This window comes from Canis lupus, chromosome 4, assembly GCF_048164855.1.
Source record: "Canis lupus baileyi chromosome 4, mCanLup2.hap1, whole genome shotgun sequence".
In the NCBI taxonomy this organism is placed as follows: domain Eukaryota; kingdom Metazoa; phylum Chordata; class Mammalia; order Carnivora; family Canidae; genus Canis; species Canis lupus.
This window is the reverse complement of record NC_132841.1, coordinates 6,307,301-6,325,324: the sequence shown is the minus strand read 5'-3', so window position 1 is coordinate 6,325,324 and position 18,024 is coordinate 6,307,301. Positions and strand designations below refer to the sequence as shown.

Sequence of the window (18,024 nt, the reverse complement as noted above, 5' to 3'; positions counted from 1 at the left end):
ATGCAACACACTTATAAATGTCCATGTGTGCCAGGGCCACAGACAGCAGGTGTTCATACTCTAGGGGTGCTCCTACCATCCCCTCTCCCTCCCAATCTCTCTCTCTCTCTCTGTACTGCTGATCTGGGATGTGCCAACATGGTCAGCAAAGTAATCCCCAGAGGGCTTACACTTCTCTGACTTCTGGCAAACCAAAGAACACCTAAGTTAGCTTCCCCATGAACTAGCTTTTTAAAAAAGTAATCAAAACAATTTTCTAGAAACCGAAAGTTGAGACACACACATCTTCTTTTTCCTTTTTTATCCCTGATTTCTGAATAGATATTACCATTGGTCATTGTTTCACCCTATTTGCAGATGAAATACAAAAGGAAATGTGTTTCCTACCCAGGCTTGCTTTATAAACCACAAAGCCACAAGTGAAAAAAAAAGACCCAGGAAGGAGAGTTAAATCCTGCTGCTGCTCAACAAACAAAATAACAATAGTTTTGCTCTTTGCTTACCAACTTAACTCATCAGAAAGGAAAATAAATCCCTAATCTGAAGAAGTGGGTATTTCTAAGACACAAGGTCTTACATAAAGCAAGTACATTTTTCTTGTACCTGTTAAGTTCCTATCTATATAGGGACAGTTTAACCACAATGGATACTCTGCTTACAACTTTTTCCTAAACCCAGGTCTTCAATCAATTTTGCTAATTTTTTGGAAAGCAAATACAGAAAACTAGAAAAGATGACCAACTGCAACACACATTCTAAAATGACTTCCATACTATTCATGCCAATGCTGACAATACATGTTATATATAAAGGCAAAAATGTGTACCCAATTACAATGAAAACCTGCATAATTCTGATAAAATGTGTATATTCTGGAAAAAGGATAACACTGATTATAATAGTCATAGGATAGTGCTTTATCACAATATACTAAAAATTTTAAAGCTAATAAATTAAAAAAACTAAACTTTACTGACACATACTCTTTATTTCTTCTGGAAGAAGAGAAACATAAGTGACTAAAAACTTCTGCAATTTCAGTCCCAATGGAGAACCACTTCCTATCAGCTGGCCTGGGGACCTATAGACAAATGAGGAAAAAAAACAAATACTTAAAATTTACAAATAAGTATACTGAAACTAAATGAACTACAGCTCAAGAGTCTTTCAACAACAATCAGACCATTTTTTTTGGAACTTGCATTTTATTTTTCAGCGAAATTTTGAATATCCTTCTGAATATAAAATATCAGGGTCTTCTAGGAAAATGGACATGAGTTAGTATAGTAACATACTAAGTAGACACAGATTTCCTTTTTATGTTACTTTTCCTGACACATATATGAATCTTGCTAAAATAGCATAATTTTTTAAAAGTCAAAAATGATCATTTTCATTTATATTTTATTGTTCCCAACATGTAATCCAATGATTTTAAATCTTTAAGTATTAAATAAAAGAAATAACACTCAAAGAAAAACATATATGAGTAATTAATGACTTTTGCAAGAACATTTGGTTGTTAACATCTACTAAAGTCATTTTTTTTCCTGCTATATGCTTCTACCAGGAACATTATCTGCTAATTGAACACATTAGAGTGCAAGGAAACTGAAGGCATTTCATAATAAATGTGTCTGTCGACTCCTTTAGAGGCACCAAGCAGGTTTTACTGCTTCTCCAGCTGTCTAATTGCTTCACAGAACTATTCAATAGTAATGAGTTATTTGAAAACTAATTGGCAAATCAAGTATTGCTATGCTCTTTCAATATTTATTAAAGAAAATTAAATATTAGTATAACTTAGCACAAACTAAATTTAAACATTCTAAAGAAACTGGCAGTGGGTGGGGAGGGTGGTCTGTTTAGAGCTATTCAGAACAGAAGACTTGCAAGTATAAATTTAGTTCATCAGTATTCAAAAAACAACTTAAGTTCAAAGGCAGGGAAATATTCTGAAGGTGTAATTCAAGGGTACAGATAATGCTCAAAAAAACGAGGCTCTGGCACAATACTGACAAACTCTCCTCGCTGTCTAACTTTCTGAAGGGAGAGAAGAGGCAAAGAAGTGACAGATTCTTGGTCTCTTGGTCATGGCAGCCTCTGTCACATTTGGAAAGAGCAAGGTTAGTGAGCCCTGTGGCATCAGGACTAGAATCGGATGTACTGCTGGGAACTTGTGGGGCTTTTCACATGGATGGAGGTGGATGGATGGACAGACGGACCCTGAAACAGACACAGATGAGTAAGTCTGCTCAGCAGACATAGCTGGGAAACCGAGAGAGAATAGTCAAGCAAATGTGGTAACAAGTTAACATCGGGGGAACGTGGACAAGAGTTACGTGGGAATTCTCTGTATTATCCTCGCAGATGTTTCTAAGTTAAAATAAAATTTTTTCAAAAAAGGGGAAAAAAGGTGTAGAATGTTGGTTAGCCAAAGTCACTACCATTTCCAAGAGAGCAGGAGTCAGAGCAAGGGGAAGAAAGTCAGCTCAGCGAGACATACTCTCCATAAGCCCAAGAGTAGAAGGGTTCAAGGTCAGAAAGACAACAGAAAACAAAAAGAGAAGAATACTTGGTACAACTCACAGAAGAGCAAAAAGAACAAACACAGAAGGGACTTCACAATAAGAAAAAGTTGAATGTCTATTCAGCACCATGTGTGATGTACCAAATATATGGAACAGCCTGGTCATATTTCACAAACGTTCAATTTCTATATCAAGAACATATTACTACATGGCTGCTAGATAACACAATGTTTGCTTACCTGATGTACAGAGAGCTTTCTGAAAGTGCATCCATTAGTGGTCCAATGATAAACTAAAACAAACAAAAGATGTAATTAATAATAAGTTTCAGCTGCAACTTTGAAAAGTTGGCTGCCCTGGCTGCATATCCCAACAAGGCTGCAGACAAGCTGTTCTGAGCAAAGCTGATCTCTTACACTGTAGGCTAATTCAAGGCTAATTCTGGAGGGTACTTTAATTCCGCCACCACAACAAAATAGGTACAGAATTTTCCCATCTGATAAAAACTTAGAAGAAAGATCACACAGGACCAGAAAGGAAGAAAGGAGCCCAAAGGAGAAATACATGGTAGAAAATAAGCATAGTTACAAAGGAAAAGCAAGAGAAATATCAAAAGAAAATGTAAACCCCTGTGCCTGGGAAATAAAATGGGATCTTCAAAAATATTAAAAGACATTGGGTCAAAAAAGCAAGTGTATAAGAAGTGCAGGAAGGACAAGAGAAGGTGGAAAATGATACATATCAAACCATGACAGCATGTCATCAATCAGGAGGGTTACTAGGTTTACTAGAGGGTATGTGCCCTCTAAGTGAGGGAAAATACCATACCCTACAGGATCATGTGACTCATCAGCGCTACAGGATCACAGCTACAATTATTCAGTCTCTCCTTTGTGTGATTTCTGACAAATGGAAGTATAGACGCTAATGTAGCTCAAAAGGCAATCTCTGCTTAGTATCACAGCTAACAATAGTTCACTGGCTCAGAATGGGGGAGAAGTATCACTAAACAAATAGTAATAATTCAAAGATTTGGAATGGTGAAAATAGCATCATTATGCAAATCTATAAAATATCACTTGCTATGAGAGAGTCTTTGTATATTTTTTTGAAGATCACATGATGATGCAGCAAATGTCTTTACCTCTCATCTCCTAACAAAGAGAGCAAGGAGGAAGAAAAAGGCTGTCATTACCTCAGAAAACTCTGGTGAAAATGGAAGAATCTTTGTTTCATACAGCTCCAAAAAATGGATAACACCTTCTTTGGTCAGGATTTTATTTTCACTTTCAAACATTCTTTTATAAATACACATATGCCAGGATGGGTGAAACAGCCAACATCCTGTGGAAATAAATGCCTGATGTTGACACTGATTCTCACACTCTTGCTCTACATAGACTATAGTCTCATAAATCAACACAGTTACACACAAACACGCTAACTTCATTAGAACGTATAGTGAATTTATAAATCCATCCAAGGGTGTTCACTAAGAAACCACATTCAGGCATTTCGTTTAGAAAGACTCCAAGCAAGCATCTGTCTGCCTTTGGCTCAGGGTGTGATCCCGGATTCCCAGGATCGAGTCTTTCTCCGAGCTCCCTGCATGGAGCCTGCTTCTCCTCCTTCTGCCTGTGTCTCTGCCTCTCTTTCTGTGTCTCTCATGAAGAAAAGAAAAAAGAAAGAAAGAAAGAAAGAAAGACTGCAAGCAACTTTACTGAGAACACAGCACACAGAAGTTAACTATTACCCCATGCACATAGGTTGGAGCTTCGGGTTTAGAGTGATTTCAAACAATCCTTGTCACCCTACTTCAATCCACTTCTCCCACAGAAATCTGAAACTGTCACTCCTCTACTTAAAACCCTTGATGGCTTCTCATACTCTTGAAAGAAAATCTGAATGAGTCATGAGGCAACCCTGACAATAATGCCAACATTACCCCACCCTCCCATGGCCCCCACCTGCACCACCCTGGTCCTCTGCCTCACTGAGCTGTTCCCACCTAAGAGCTTTTGTACTCTCTGCCGTCTCGATTCTGAGCTCTGATGTTATCCCTGAGGTGGGCCTCTCTCCAGTATACCCCCCACCCCAATGTATATTCCATTTCAGTCCCTTGTTTGGTATCTTCATACGATTTATCATTACAACTTTTTCTTTTCATGGAAAAGAGCCAAAACTTAAGTGAAAAACAGTACATCTGTCTCACCACTTTATCCCTAGCACTAGGCATATACTGGATGCTAAGTGAATTTCTAAATGAGTCAAAAAAAAAAAAAAAAACCTCTGCCTCTCAAAAATGGAATAAACCTGCACCTTGGAGATATTTGTTAATTCTTTTGAAATATCCTTTAATTCTTCTAGAAAAAAATTATTCAGTATTTTTAACTCATGACATTCTAGATATGAACTGGTCCATTATTTGTTATTTATGCCAAAGATGCTTGCTTGTTCAACGCATTGGCAATGGTAATTTTTCCACACCTGTCATTGCTATTTGATTTGGTTTGCCAAGGGCTGTGGGCAAAACGTGGTAATAAGAGAATTATTCTAATAGTAAATGCATAAGTGAAGTCACAATAGGATTCAATTAAATTCTAGCCCCAGGTGACTATAGATTCTTACGGTCTGTGAAAAATCCCAGTCTATCAGAAACAACCACAGCACTCGACTGGATAAAGCTCAACTCCTAAGGGGTCGAACTATTAAAGTTGTAATTATCTGGAGTAGGCACTAAAATCCATTTACCCAGGTTAATTCTCACGGGTAAACACAATAATGTAGCAGCTGATCATTTATACGCATATGAAACACGGTCAGCCTGCATTTAGCTATTTTGCTGATACAAACTTAATCTCATAAAATAATTTTAGGAACCTCCAGTTTTTTTCTATTTCTCCTAAGAAGCTCTTGAAACACAATACTGATTAAAGGCTTAAAAACCATACCTAAAATCATATCATGGCCTTTCCTATGAAGTCCAAGATACAGAATAACCGAAACCCCCAAAAAGTAACTAACAATGAAACAGATACAGAGAATGAGAATGGAAAGCAGTTAAAATATATAATACCAAAGAACCACTATTAAAAATGTAGAATATATCATCATTAAAACATTCCTAAAGAGCTCTTATCTCTTGAGGGTGTATACTCAAATAATGACAGATAACATGATATGCTGTCAGGGGGTGACCGTCATGGTCCGTGGTAGGAGAGGCAACAAAGGACCAAGGCACAGGCTGGTCACGTGCCGGTCACTGCTGAACTGGGTGGTGGGGCTCAGTTTACATATTCCTCTCCTTCTGCAAATGTCTGAAATGTCTTGTAATCAAAAGTTTACAGAATTAACCATACTGCTAAACTCCGCAGCCATTTAAAGGTATGTTCTAAAGGACTATTTGAGGACATAGGTAAACGCATCTGGACATACTGCAAAGTAAGACACAACGTTATGAACAATAAATCCAGAAGGCATGTGTCTGGAATGTTAACAGTTGTTCTCTTGGTGGGAGCAGATGCACGTTTTCTGTTTTACACCTTGATAGTTTTTCCAAATTCTCTATAATGAATGATGGTTAGTTATAATATAAAGGGGGGAAAAGAAAACTATAAATGTTGCAAAAATCAAAATAAAAGTAACCATTACCATCTTCCTCTGACACTGCATATTCAAACAGACTCTTCAGCTTTGGTAAAACGGGCTTTATAACATGGATCTGAAAATAAAAACAAAAAAAACCCCTATGAAATAAAGACTCTCCTTTAAAAATTAAGATGAACTTTAAAACTTTAAATACCAAGACAAAACTTAGTTTCATCTATTATACAACAGTAGTCCTTCTGTTTTCTCCCCACATAAAAACTGTGCAGAAGGTGCCTGATTCTTCCAGTTTTTATATCACATAAATTCCAGTATATGAGACTCAGTGTGGCAAAGCTAATAAATACAACCTAGGATGTAGTGACAGGAATGTCTCATTTGTAGAGTGAGTATCATAAATCATGTCATGTAATCCTCAACTGTCTTGGGAAATACGCAGGGCTGATAATACCACCAGCTTACAAAGAAGGCAAAAAAAAAAAAAATACTCTCTTGAGTCCCTCAAGTGATGTTCAAGGTCACATGTGTAGACTATTGTAGATAAATGTAGGTAAATTAGGGTTTCTAAATAAATTACAGGGGTCCCAGGTATCTACTGATTAAGGAAAACCATAAAAGTGTATCTGAATTTGGAAATGCTTTCTCTGTTCCTCATGTATATTTAGCACATGAGTAATTATTTTGGTCCACCAACAAAGCTTGGTGCTCACTTGGGGTGACACCTAACAATGAGGACACAGATGGCCAGCCCCCCCACAAGTCTGCAGCTGACACACCAGGGGGGCCTGCACCACCACAGGTTCTCCAGGAGTGATCCCAGAGCAGCAGGGGCATCATCTGGGAACTTGTAAAACACATGAATTCTCAGGCCTCACCCCCAGACCTATGGAATCAGAAACTCTGGGGACCAGACAAGCAATCTGTACTTTAACAAGCCATATGGGTAATTCTAAGGAATGTTAAAGTTTGAGAACCACTGTACTAAGTGAGGTCATCTTAAGAGATTCCGCTCAATTTAAAAATTCTGTAAAAGTTAATTCAAAGGTAACTGAAAAAGATTTTTCAAGTTTCCACTTGCAGGACCAGGTACACAGATCTAAGAACTAAAACAGGAAGGAAGGTAGGCAGGCCAGCTACAAAATTAAAGGGCAATTATTTACTTAACTTTACCACAAATTGCCTTAAGTAACATTTTCCTAAGTCTGTATTTCTTTGGAGATTATGCATAACGCTGAGAAAGTACAAACTAACACTTCAGAACTCAAAGTCAAGACTAAAACTCTTTGAGTGGCAATTGAAGTCAATTAAAAAGTATGCTTTAATTTCCTGAGTTAACATTCAGATTTAAATTGCATTTATGCCAGAAAACAAAGTACACATATCTCCTATTATTCTTTACTCAAACTGGTCTTTCTGCATTGCTTTTACAAATGTTTGAAAAAAAAAATCAACACTGCATCAACATAGGATTCATTAAAATATGAAAACGCTTACCTGATTTCCTTCTAGAGTTTCCATAATTAAAATATAGTTTTCCCAAAACTTTAGAAGCTCATCCTTTTTCTTCTCAGACCACCAAAACAGACTTGGGCCTGATATGGTTTAAAAAGGAAAATTAGTTACTCCTTTGTAGACTTGATAAGTTTCTTAATGACAGTCATTTTTAAAATAATGCCACTACTACCAAATATTGTATTCTCTAACAATGGAGGGTGTCCCTGTATCAAAGTCTAGATAGGAGGTTTGGGCTAATAAGAATCTCCAAAGGTTTGGTTTTGTTTTCTTTTAATTAAGATTACTGTTTTAGAGCTTTTGGTAGGAGTCATGGATTTGAACACATAAAACCCTATTTTCTCTCCCTCAGAACCTCATTATAACAGTCAAGGATTTTTCAAAGGCAGAAACCCAGAAGAATGGAGATAAGGGGAGCACACAACAGTAGTGAAACTTAGTTTGAAAATCAGAGAAAAACCAAGCAGTCTCAAGTAAAGTGAATATAAAGTGGCAAATGGTAAGCCAAGAAAAAAAACTGATTTACACTTGAACATCTTCCCATACCTAAGGAACTGGCAGCAAAAGCTACTCTGTAAAGTAGAGGTGAAAAGCAAGGCTAAACTTAAGGGAGTTTTGTTCTGTGTGTTTAAGAAACAGACCCTCTGCGCCCTTTCTGGTGCTCAGACTAGGAAAAAGCCTGGAATTTATTTTCTGGAGAAGGTAAAGTGGTAGGTCTCTGGATTCAGATGCATCAGACCCTACTAGGGTTGGGAATAAGTGAACATGTGTGCTCCCAGGGTGCCAAGACCCCCTTCTACCTGCCCTTTCCACCATGTGAGCCCCTCAGGTCCCAGAATGCTCACCAGACCTTCACTACATGGCAGCAGCCTAGAAGGTCTCCATGGAATCTGGCCAGCCCAAGAGGAAAGACATGAAAATACCGCCACCGGAGATTACCCAATCTGGCGTGGCCAGATCAGCTTGCAGTGAAGTTCACGGTTGCAAACACCACTTACATGTTCTGAGCTTTAAACTTGATTTGGGTTCCTTATTTTTTTTTTTTTAATTAAAGGTTTATGTATTAGAGACAGAGGGAGAGAGAGCTCGTGAGCAAGCTGGCGGAGGGGCAGAGGGAGAGAAATCCTTAAGCCAACTCCTGCCAAGCGTGGAGCCCAAAGCAGGGCTTGAACCCTTGACCCAGAGATCATGACCTGAGCTGAAACGAAGTTGAAGCAACCTAGGCACCGCACTGCTTCCTTATTCTTAAATATAAACAGGTATCTAAGGATCATGAGCTGTCTGGGGAAACATCTACATTGAAGATCAAGACCAAAACAAAAAGAGGAAATCTGGAGAGAACAAAACTATGCAGGAGGAAGAAAACCTCACGCTGTCTTAAGAACAGGATACTATTAAGGGGACATTGTAAGAACAAAAAAGATCTCATGAGAATAAAAATTTGATAGCAAAACCCAGAAACTCAGAGAAACAAATGGAAATAAAGTTGACAGAGTTACCCAGGAAATAGAACCAAGAGACAAAATCCTAGGAAACAGGACAGAAGACATGTCTTGATAACCAGTCCAGGGGCTTCAATATCCAACAAGAGAACAGAATGCAGAGAGGAAGGGAGGAGAGAAACTAATTCAGGAAAAGTTCCCAGAACCAAAGAACATGACTTCCAAATTGACTAGATCCACCAAGTGCCCAGCACAAGATGAAAACTGACCAGCACCAAAACTGTGAAATTTCAGAATGATGAGGCACAGTCCCCACTAACTTCCATGGAAAAGAAACAGAGCACATATAAACAAGCACAATTCGGAACGGCTTCAGATAGCTCAGAGCAACACTGGAAGCTCGAGCTACAAAGACAATAGATCACTGCCTTCAAAATTTTGAACGGAAACATTTTCCAAGCTAGAATAATACGCCCCATTGAACCATAAATCAAATGTGATGGGAAAACAAAGGCATTTAGACATGCTTGGTCTCAGCTTCCACTTAGGATAGAGAAAGCTACAGAAGAATATTCGTGCCATACTAACAGAGAAAAGGCTGGATAATACACATAATCCTAAACCCCTGAGACTGCAATGCCATCAGGGGATCGGAACTCCAAAAGACAGGAAAACTCTCTCCAAGAATAGACAGGACACGTGAAATGAATCTACCTCTGGCCAAGCGCAGGAAGAAGAGGTGATTACCAAAAAGTAGTTTTAAAAAGACAATGAGGGCCACCTGGGTGGCACAGTTAAGTGTCAGTCTCTTGGTTTCAGTTGAGGTCACACTCCCAGGGTCACGAGATCGAGCCCCATGTTGGGCTTTGTACTCAGCAGGGAGTCTGCTCTCTCTCTCTCTCTAAATACGTAAAATCCTTTTTTTAAAAAAAGGGATAGGGCAGCCCGGGTGGCTCAGTGGTTTAGCGCCTGCCTTCAGCCCAGGGCGTGATCCTGGAGACCCGGGATTGAGTCCCACATCGGGCTCCCTGCATGGAGCCTGCTTCTCTCTCTGCCTGTGTCTCTGCCTCTCTCTCTGTGTGTCTCTCATGAATAAATAAATAAAATCTTTTTTAAAAAAAAGGGGGGATAAAAAAGACAATGAACATTTGATGAGTTTTTCAAGGCTGGGTGTGGGCTAGTTTGACAGCTGAGAACTCCCCAAGGGAGTCTGCAACCACTCACCAGTTTGTCTCCTTGGGCATCCCCCAGGTACTCTAAGAAAGACTGTGGGAAAAGCAAGAGACTTTGGAGCACAGGCATATAGGCCCACCTAGGTTTGAGAGGACAACAGGTCTAAACCCATCCCAGCCCTACAGGAGTACAAGGTGGTGGTCAACTACTAAAGCCTATCTGCATCCAGGACCCTCCTCCAACATGAGACCAAAGCTGTCTGCCCCTGGAGGAAACCCTGCCACATCCCCCACGCCTGTCCCAGTCCTGACACAGGCAAAACCTGGCTGCCCTAGGGGATGAAGAGAAAACCTGCTTCCCCAACCCCATACTGGCAGGAGGAAACCCCCTCATGCCTGGAGTCCTGCACTGATAAAAAGCAGGTCGGCTGCTGTGGGGGGAGGGCAGGAAACCAGAAGTCAAGGTCCCCAACACAGATAGGAGCAGAATGCAGCCACCACAGGAGGGGCTGAGGGAATCCTACACCCTTCCCTAAGTAGGGAAGAGTGGCAGAGGTTATCTGCCACTGAGGAGAGAGCAGAGATGGCAAAAAGGCTGGAACCCTGAGTTTCAGGCAAATGGGGCCTAAGAAGAGGCTGGAATGGAAGAAATGAAAATATCCCCCCACCTTCACCCTCCATCTCAAGCCTTGCACTACGGAGTAGACATCAGCGGTCTACCCGCCAAGGGAAGGACCAAAGAAAGCATGAAGCAAACCCCATCTGTGGTATTAGCATCAACAACTTCAGAAAAACAAGAACAGTGAGAAAAACCTTTAGGGATTCCTGGCTTCACATTAAACACAAGGTAGCGATACCCCACAACCATACCAGTAAAAAGATCCAAATACAACTTCCCCATAAACTAGTGTGACCCAACCCCCAACACTAACGGTCTCACGGAAGAGGACGATCACCCGTCTCTAGGAATGAATACCTACTTCACTCTACTGAAAAGAGTGACCCCACTGCCCAGAGATAAAATGAAAAACAAAACCAAACTTAGAGACGGCCCACGTAGAAGACTTACACATGACAACGATTCACGTGTTAAAGGATCTAGTGGAAAAGGTAGACAACCTATAGAAAGAGATAGGGAATGGAATTAAATATCAGAAGGAAATAAACAAACAAAAATGTACCAGGGGTGCCAGCATGGTTCGGTTGGCTAAGGGTCTGGCTCTTGGTTTCAGCTCAGATCATGATCTCAGGGTCCCGGGATCAAGCCCCCGTCAGGTTCTGTGCTCAGCGCAGAGTCAGCCTATCCCTCTCCCTCCCCTAGCTCATACTCTCTCTCTCTCTCTCTAAAACAAATAATCTTTAAAAACATATCAGACACAAAGGATCCTTTGATGGATTTATCAAACATGCTCTGATAAAAATTATCTCTGGAAGATGCCTACATCAAAACGAGTGCATAACCCAAAAAAAAAGGGGGGGGGAATACGAATTTCAAGAAACAAAAATTCCAAGTGAAGGCAGACCTAAGAACGGCAGCTGCACACCAGGCTGAGCTTTCAAGAGACTTCTTCATGAAAGTGATCTGGCTTGTACAAGGGAGATTCAGGCAACTAGCTAACACTTTGAAGCCGAACCAGTGATATAGAGAGAACCAAACAATTTTTTAAATGACATTATTCCAGGAAAACCTTGCAGGAAGGAAAAAGGATAATCACAATTCACTTCATAGATCATCTGTGAACAGCATTATCAGTCATAATTTTGTAAATGTTGAAATCACATTAAACCAAAGTATAACTATTGCGAATGATTTTGATGTGTCCAGATTATTGGAAGACACAGAGTTAAGTATCAAAATAATCAGCTAAAAGAGGTACAAGTGGTTCCTCACTGAGGGAGGAATCTGGCCGTGGCCAGGGAGCAAAAACTATTGCGTATCTTTAAAACTCTGCAGAATGACTCTCTAAAATAAATGACTTTAATTTTGGTAATTCAGAAAGTGTTCTCCAGTGAAAACTCTTTGTTGGATGATCAGGGACTTGTGGACTGTCAAAATATTTACAATCTAACATTTCAGACAAACATGAAAATCTACTCACAACTTCAACCAAACAAAAATCAGCTACGTTGAAAAAGTCGAAATCTTCTATCTATTGGGACAATTTTGAATCAATCTATTTTGGTCTTGGATGACTCAAAAAGATGACTGAAGCAGGCTTTCACACAATTCCGTGAACAAACCAATCAACAGTAAGTACCAAACTGAAGGGAATCACTTCTAGTTCAGCCACTTGTGTAATAAGGGAGTAGGAAGCATAGTCTCAAAAGGCTAAAAAAAAAAAAAAAAAAAAAAAATTCCGACTCATCCTATTAAATCAACAGCGAAAATATCCTCAGAAGATCGACTTAAGGACCATACATTTAATAAACTGTGGCTACCTCTCAGCAAGGGAATTGCCAAGGTTAACTTACGAAGAACGTGAAGATTTATTTCTAGGACAGAATTCTAACATTCAAAGCTCAGTGTTCAGTACAGGTAAATGATTTTCCTTTCAATCTGACGGATGCTAACCCTTCCTTCCTATTAGGGTGGACCTACACGAGATGCGCAAACTTGGGCTGCAAAATCCCGCTTGGGGGCTCAGTCACGTTCCTGATCCTTCCGCGGGGGCAGGGTTGCGCCCTGCTCCGGGTCAGAAAGGTCAGGAAATGCTGACGGTTCTCAGCTGCAGGGATCTGTGTCACCTGGCGCACGCCCGCCAGGTGAGGCTCCCAAGGGTTCCGGGGAATACACAGCAGGCAGGCACGGGGGCTGGAAGCAGGAGCCCGCACCCCCGCCCGCACCCGCACCCCAGAAAGCCAGGCGGGGCTGGCGGGAAGCAGAGAGGCAAGCAAGTACCGGTTCCTTCCTGGGGCCCGCAGGTGCAGGGGGCCCCCAGCTCCGCCGACACCTCCACCGCCCGCTGCAGGAGGTAGCGCGCGCGCCTGCGCGTCAGGGCGTCCTGGGCCTGGGCCAGCCCCGCCTGCACCGTCCTCCAGAAGCGCCAGCAGCGCCGCGCGTCCGGGCCCTCCTCGCGCGCGCGCGGACCGCGGCCGGCGCCGGGCTCGGGCAGCAGCCTCTCGGCCAGGGCGCTCAGCACCAGCAGCTGCGGCCCGACGCGGCCCGGCCCCGAGGGCGCCCCGGCCGCGACCAGCCCGCCCCACACGGCCCGCAGCGCCGCCCCGCCGCACTGGCCCAGCGCCGGCAGCAGCCGCCCGGCCGCCAGCGCCGCCGCGTCCTCCGCGCGCCCGGCCCCGGCCCCGGCCCCGGCCCCGGCCCCGTCCGCGCCCAGCGCCAGGCCCAGGGCGGCCCGCGCCACCCGCTCCAGCAGCGGCCCGTCCTCGCGGGGCCGCAGGCAGGGCCCGACGGCCGCCAGCACCTCCACGGCCGCCTCGGCGCCGGGCGCGGGGCCCGCGGCCAGCAGGTCGCGCAGCGCCTCCTCCGCCAGCGTGGCCGCCAGCTGCGGGCCCCCGGCGAGGCGGGCGCAGGAGCGCAGGGCGGCGCCCGCAGCCCTCAGCACGCGCCGGCGGTCGGGGCCGCCCCCGGGGCGCCCGCGCAGGCCCCGCAGCAGCGGCACCAGGTACCCGGCCGCCACCTCGCGCGCCGCCTCCGGGAGCGGCCCCGCGCCCCCGCCGCCGCGCGCCGCCTCGTCTTCCAGCCGCTGCAGCAGAAAGCGCAGCGTCTCCACGCGCTCCGCGGACGCCTCCCCGCGGCACAGCGCCGCGAGCAGCGCCCGGGGGTCCCGGCTCTGCGACAGCAGCGCTTCGGCGAGGACGCACTCCATTTGCCGCGCGCGCCGCCGACGCCCGGCGCCCGCACGAGGGGCGTGCGCGTGCGCGTGGAGTGTGCGTGCGCGCGCGTGGAGTGTGCGTGCGCGCGCGTGGAGTGTGCGTGCGCGTGCGCGGCCGGCCGGGGCGCGCGTCGGCAGGGAGGGGGCCTGCCGCGGCCGAGCGCGGGCCCCGCCCGCAGCCGGCTCCCCCTGGCCCCGCCCTCACTAGCTTTTCCGAGACCCGAGCCCCCGGTTAAACGTCTCTGTAGGTGGAGCTTCGGCTCCCACCGCTTCCTGCTTGGAGGTGGGCCTGCCCGGACCCTAAGCCAAGCAGCTGTGCGGTGCGCACGCGGGCCGTGGGTGCCCCCGGGTGCCCTTCACAGCCACCGAGCCGCTTGTTGTCACCAAGGCGCAGGCTGGCGCCACCCACAAAGATACGGACACGGTGGGTCTGAGATGGTTAGGGACGCGCGCCAAACAAGAACCCCCAAAACCAAACAGCAGCAAACCAACCCACGGAAACGTGAGAATGGATCAGAGGCGCTGAAAAGCACGTTAGCTATGTTTTGGGGACAGGGCTGAAAAGAAGAGGCCCACCCCTGCCTTTGCCGGGCCCAAGCCGTAGCATGCACGTGTTTCTACACAATGCTCGTGTTCTGTGCGATCTCAAAGATTGTCCATCTATGTATTTCCTGCGTTTATGACAGCATCTACTGCTACGTACAAGAACAAAGCCTCACGTTAATTAGCATGACCCTAACTGGTTTGACTCCTGGCTTAGTCCCAGGCAAACTGAACCTGTGAGTTGGGTTTTCTTTGCCTTCTAACCATAAAGATCTCTCCGGTAGTCAGTGGAGAAGACACTATCCCACCTTCGAAGAACTTGACGTGTAATAAACATAATTGGTAAGGTATAATTTAAAGTCATCTAAAATTAAGGTTATTTTATATCATTTAAAGTCGTTTTTATAGTTTTGATTTTGTGTAATTGAAAGTTTACTTAAATTTAAAATTACCGGACATCTTAGATGCAAGATTTTTTCCCCCGCTTTCAGTCATCCAGTTTTTCATTGACAGAATGCATAAATGGTTCTATTGTAAACCCGCTCGCAATATGTCAATAAATATCAATTGCCTTCAACATATAATATGCCAGTAAATAATCAGTTTCCCTCAACATCCATTTTTCATGTACCTATCAAACAAAAATGGACAAAACTCTCAGAGCGACACCAAATGAAGACAAGAAAATGGAGACCTCTGAAAAGTTATTCGTTGTATCACACAGATACCACTTCACACCCATTAGAATGGCTGAATTTTTCAAAACTGAAAAGAGCCAAGGATGTGGGACAATTGAAACTTGCATATATTACTGATGGGTGTGTAAGTGGCACAGTCACTTTAGAATGCTGTTTCTAATGAAGTTAAAGTGCACCTGCTTTATAACTTGGTAGTTCCACTCCTAGATATTTGCCTAAAATAAACAAAAACATACTCCAACAAAAATGCTTGTGCAGGAATGTTTTTGCCGACATTAGTCATTAAAACCAAATGTTTATTACCACCTAAATGTCCATCGATGGAGGAATAGATAAATTGCGATCTACTCCTATAATAACGCTTGCTATTCAGCAATAGAAAATGAATTACTCATCCAGGCAACAACATGGATAAGTCGCAAAAACATTATGTTCAACAAAAGAAGCCAGAGAACGAAGTTTACGTACTGCATGATTCCATGTATATGTGAAATTCAAGAAAAGACGAAAATATTTTGGGTAGAAATAAGAATGGTAGTTGCCTATAGAGAATAGAGATTAAAACAGGACACAGAGGAACTTTCTGAGGTAATGGAAATATTTTATCTGGGTGAGGATGTAGGTTTCACACTTGTCAAAACTCCTGGAAATGAAAGCTTGGGATCTCTGCATTTCACTGCGTGTAAGCTTTGCCTTAGTTTTTACAAATGACTCATTAAAAACATGCTCATACATTGGCCCATGTATTCATCCCGTTACCTACAGGAGAAAGCCCGACTCTGGAGCATGCACTGAAGGCTTCTCGGCATCTGGTGAAAGCCAGCCAGCCTTCTTATAATTCCCCCTACTCCGCCTGGTGTTCCAGCCACATGGAACTCCTCCCCATTCTCACATGTTTGCACTTCTCTGCAGGAATATCTCCCACAGCCACCGCTTCACCGGCTCACCAAGGTGGGGTGTGGGTTAGTCTCCTGACCACAAAAGCTGCCTTTTCTGTCCTTATACTTGACAGTTAAGGATTTCCTTTTCCTAAAGCACAAAATGTCTTCCTCTGCTTCTCATTACGTAGCTTCTTCCTATTGTTTTATTTTCCCGACATTCCCAGCTGTTTCTTCTCCACCTCTTTGGAGGAAGACTCCTCTTCCTCTTCCTAACCTGTTTCCAGAGTTATATCTTCAGACCTCTGTTCTTCTCACTTTATAAATTTTCCCTGAATAACTTCATTAAACCTGTAGATTGGGCTACCATTTACATGCTAATGATGGGGAGGAAAATCTGCATCTCCTGCCCTGATCTCTCTCCTGAGCTCCAAACCTGTCTACCCAACTGCCTACCAGACATCTCCATTGGCATACCACTCAGGGCATCGGTCTCAGTTTACACTTTTACAAACGTGAGTCCATATCCTCATTCCCCCAGCATCCTTACTTCTTCCCACTAAGGGGAATGCCTCTTTTCACTCAGTTGCCCAAGTCAAAACCCAGAGAGCCCATAGGCTTCTCACTCCCTTCCTTGATTCTCACATACACCACTCCTCAAATCTATCCATGAATCTTTCTAAAATTCTAGTGTCCCTCCATCCCCAACTAATACCTTAGTTTTTGACTGTTCTCTTTTCTTACTAAGATAACAGCAATGATCTCCTGCCTGAGTCACTCTCCACTCCAATATACACTCCCTGTTGCTACCAGGGTGATCTTCTTAAAATCAAACACCGACCCTCAGAATAATGTTTCAATTTTTTAGCATGACATCCAAGATGTCTTATGAGGTGACCCCTGCTGATTTCTCCAGCCCTATCTCCACATGCCCAGTATATACCAGAATTTTTGAAGTCCCTAAAACATGCCATGTGCTTTCACTTTGTCCTTTCAAGAGCCCTTCCATCATCTGGAAAGCCCTTACCTCTACTCCACCTGACTAGACACAGTTCCTTTCAAGACACTGTTCAGGGCAGCCTGGGTAGCTCAGGGGTTTAGCGCTGCCTTCAGCCCAGGGCCTGATCCTGGCAACTTGGGATCGAGTCCCACGTCGGGCTCCCTGCATGGAGCCTGCTTCTCCCTCTGCCTGTGTCTCTGCCTCTCTCTGTGTCTCTCATGAATAAATAAAATCTTAAAAAGAAAAAAGACACTGTTCAAATGTTGTCTCTATGCAAAGTCATTTCTTAATATCTCCCACCACCAACACCCACCCCCACTTAAGTTAGGTAACTCTCTTCTAAATTCCCCAAACATCCTAGCATCCTAGCATATCACTAACACTGCATTTGTCATGCTATGATGTAATTGCAGGTTTACTTTTTTTACCTGCCTCCCCACCATGAACAATTTGAGGAGTGGAGGTGATGGGGAGGAGGTATGGAGTTATGTCTTTATTCACACTAATCCCAGCACTTACACCTCTAGCTCTATCATCCTCAAAAATGCTATTGAGGGGCACCAGGGGCTCAGTTGGTTAAGTATCCAACTCTTGATTTTGGCTCAGGTTATGATATCACAGTCATGAGATCAAGCCCCAAATTGGGCTCCAAGCTGGAGTGGAGAGTCTGCTTAAGATTCTCTCTCTTCTCTCTCTCTCTCTTTCTCTCTCTCTCTCTTCCCCTCCCTGCCCCACTAGAGCTCTCACTCTCTCTCTCTAATAAATAAATCTTAAAAAAAAAGAATAAAAGCAATGCTTATTGACTGACCATC

The 18,024-nt window shown here is 43.7% G+C and overlaps 1 protein-coding gene across 6 annotated transcripts in view; it reads right to left on the bottom strand.

Annotated features, from left to right (window-relative positions):
* Nucleotides 1-14,106, bottom strand: part of TARBP1 (tRNA guanosine 2 -O-methyltransferase TARBP1) — an 81,843-nt gene extending 67,737 nt beyond the window's left edge. For 4 of the 6 annotated variants that reach the window (XR_012029304.1, XR_012029303.1, XM_072823030.1 and 1 more), the window contains exons 1-6: nucleotides 13,163-14,106; nucleotides 7,632-7,729; nucleotides 6,183-6,252; nucleotides 3,727-3,875; nucleotides 2,771-2,823; nucleotides 984-1,081 (exon numbers count right to left, since the gene is read on the bottom strand). Coding sequence is in view for 4 of the 6 variants with exons in the window: in XM_072823030.1 (XP_072679131.1) it covers nucleotides 984-1,081; nucleotides 2,771-2,823; nucleotides 3,727-3,875; nucleotides 6,183-6,252; nucleotides 7,632-7,729; nucleotides 13,163-14,087 (1,393 nt within the window). In the remaining 2 variants the exon portion in view is untranslated. Of the gene's footprint in view, nucleotides 1-983; nucleotides 1,082-2,770; nucleotides 2,824-3,726; nucleotides 3,876-6,182; nucleotides 6,253-7,631; nucleotides 7,730-11,332; nucleotides 11,361-13,162 lie in introns of those variants that run through there. The other 2 variants (XM_072823032.1, XM_072823034.1) reach the window with 2 other exon arrangements.
* Between the last annotated feature and the right edge of the window lie 3,918 nt (nucleotides 14,107-18,024).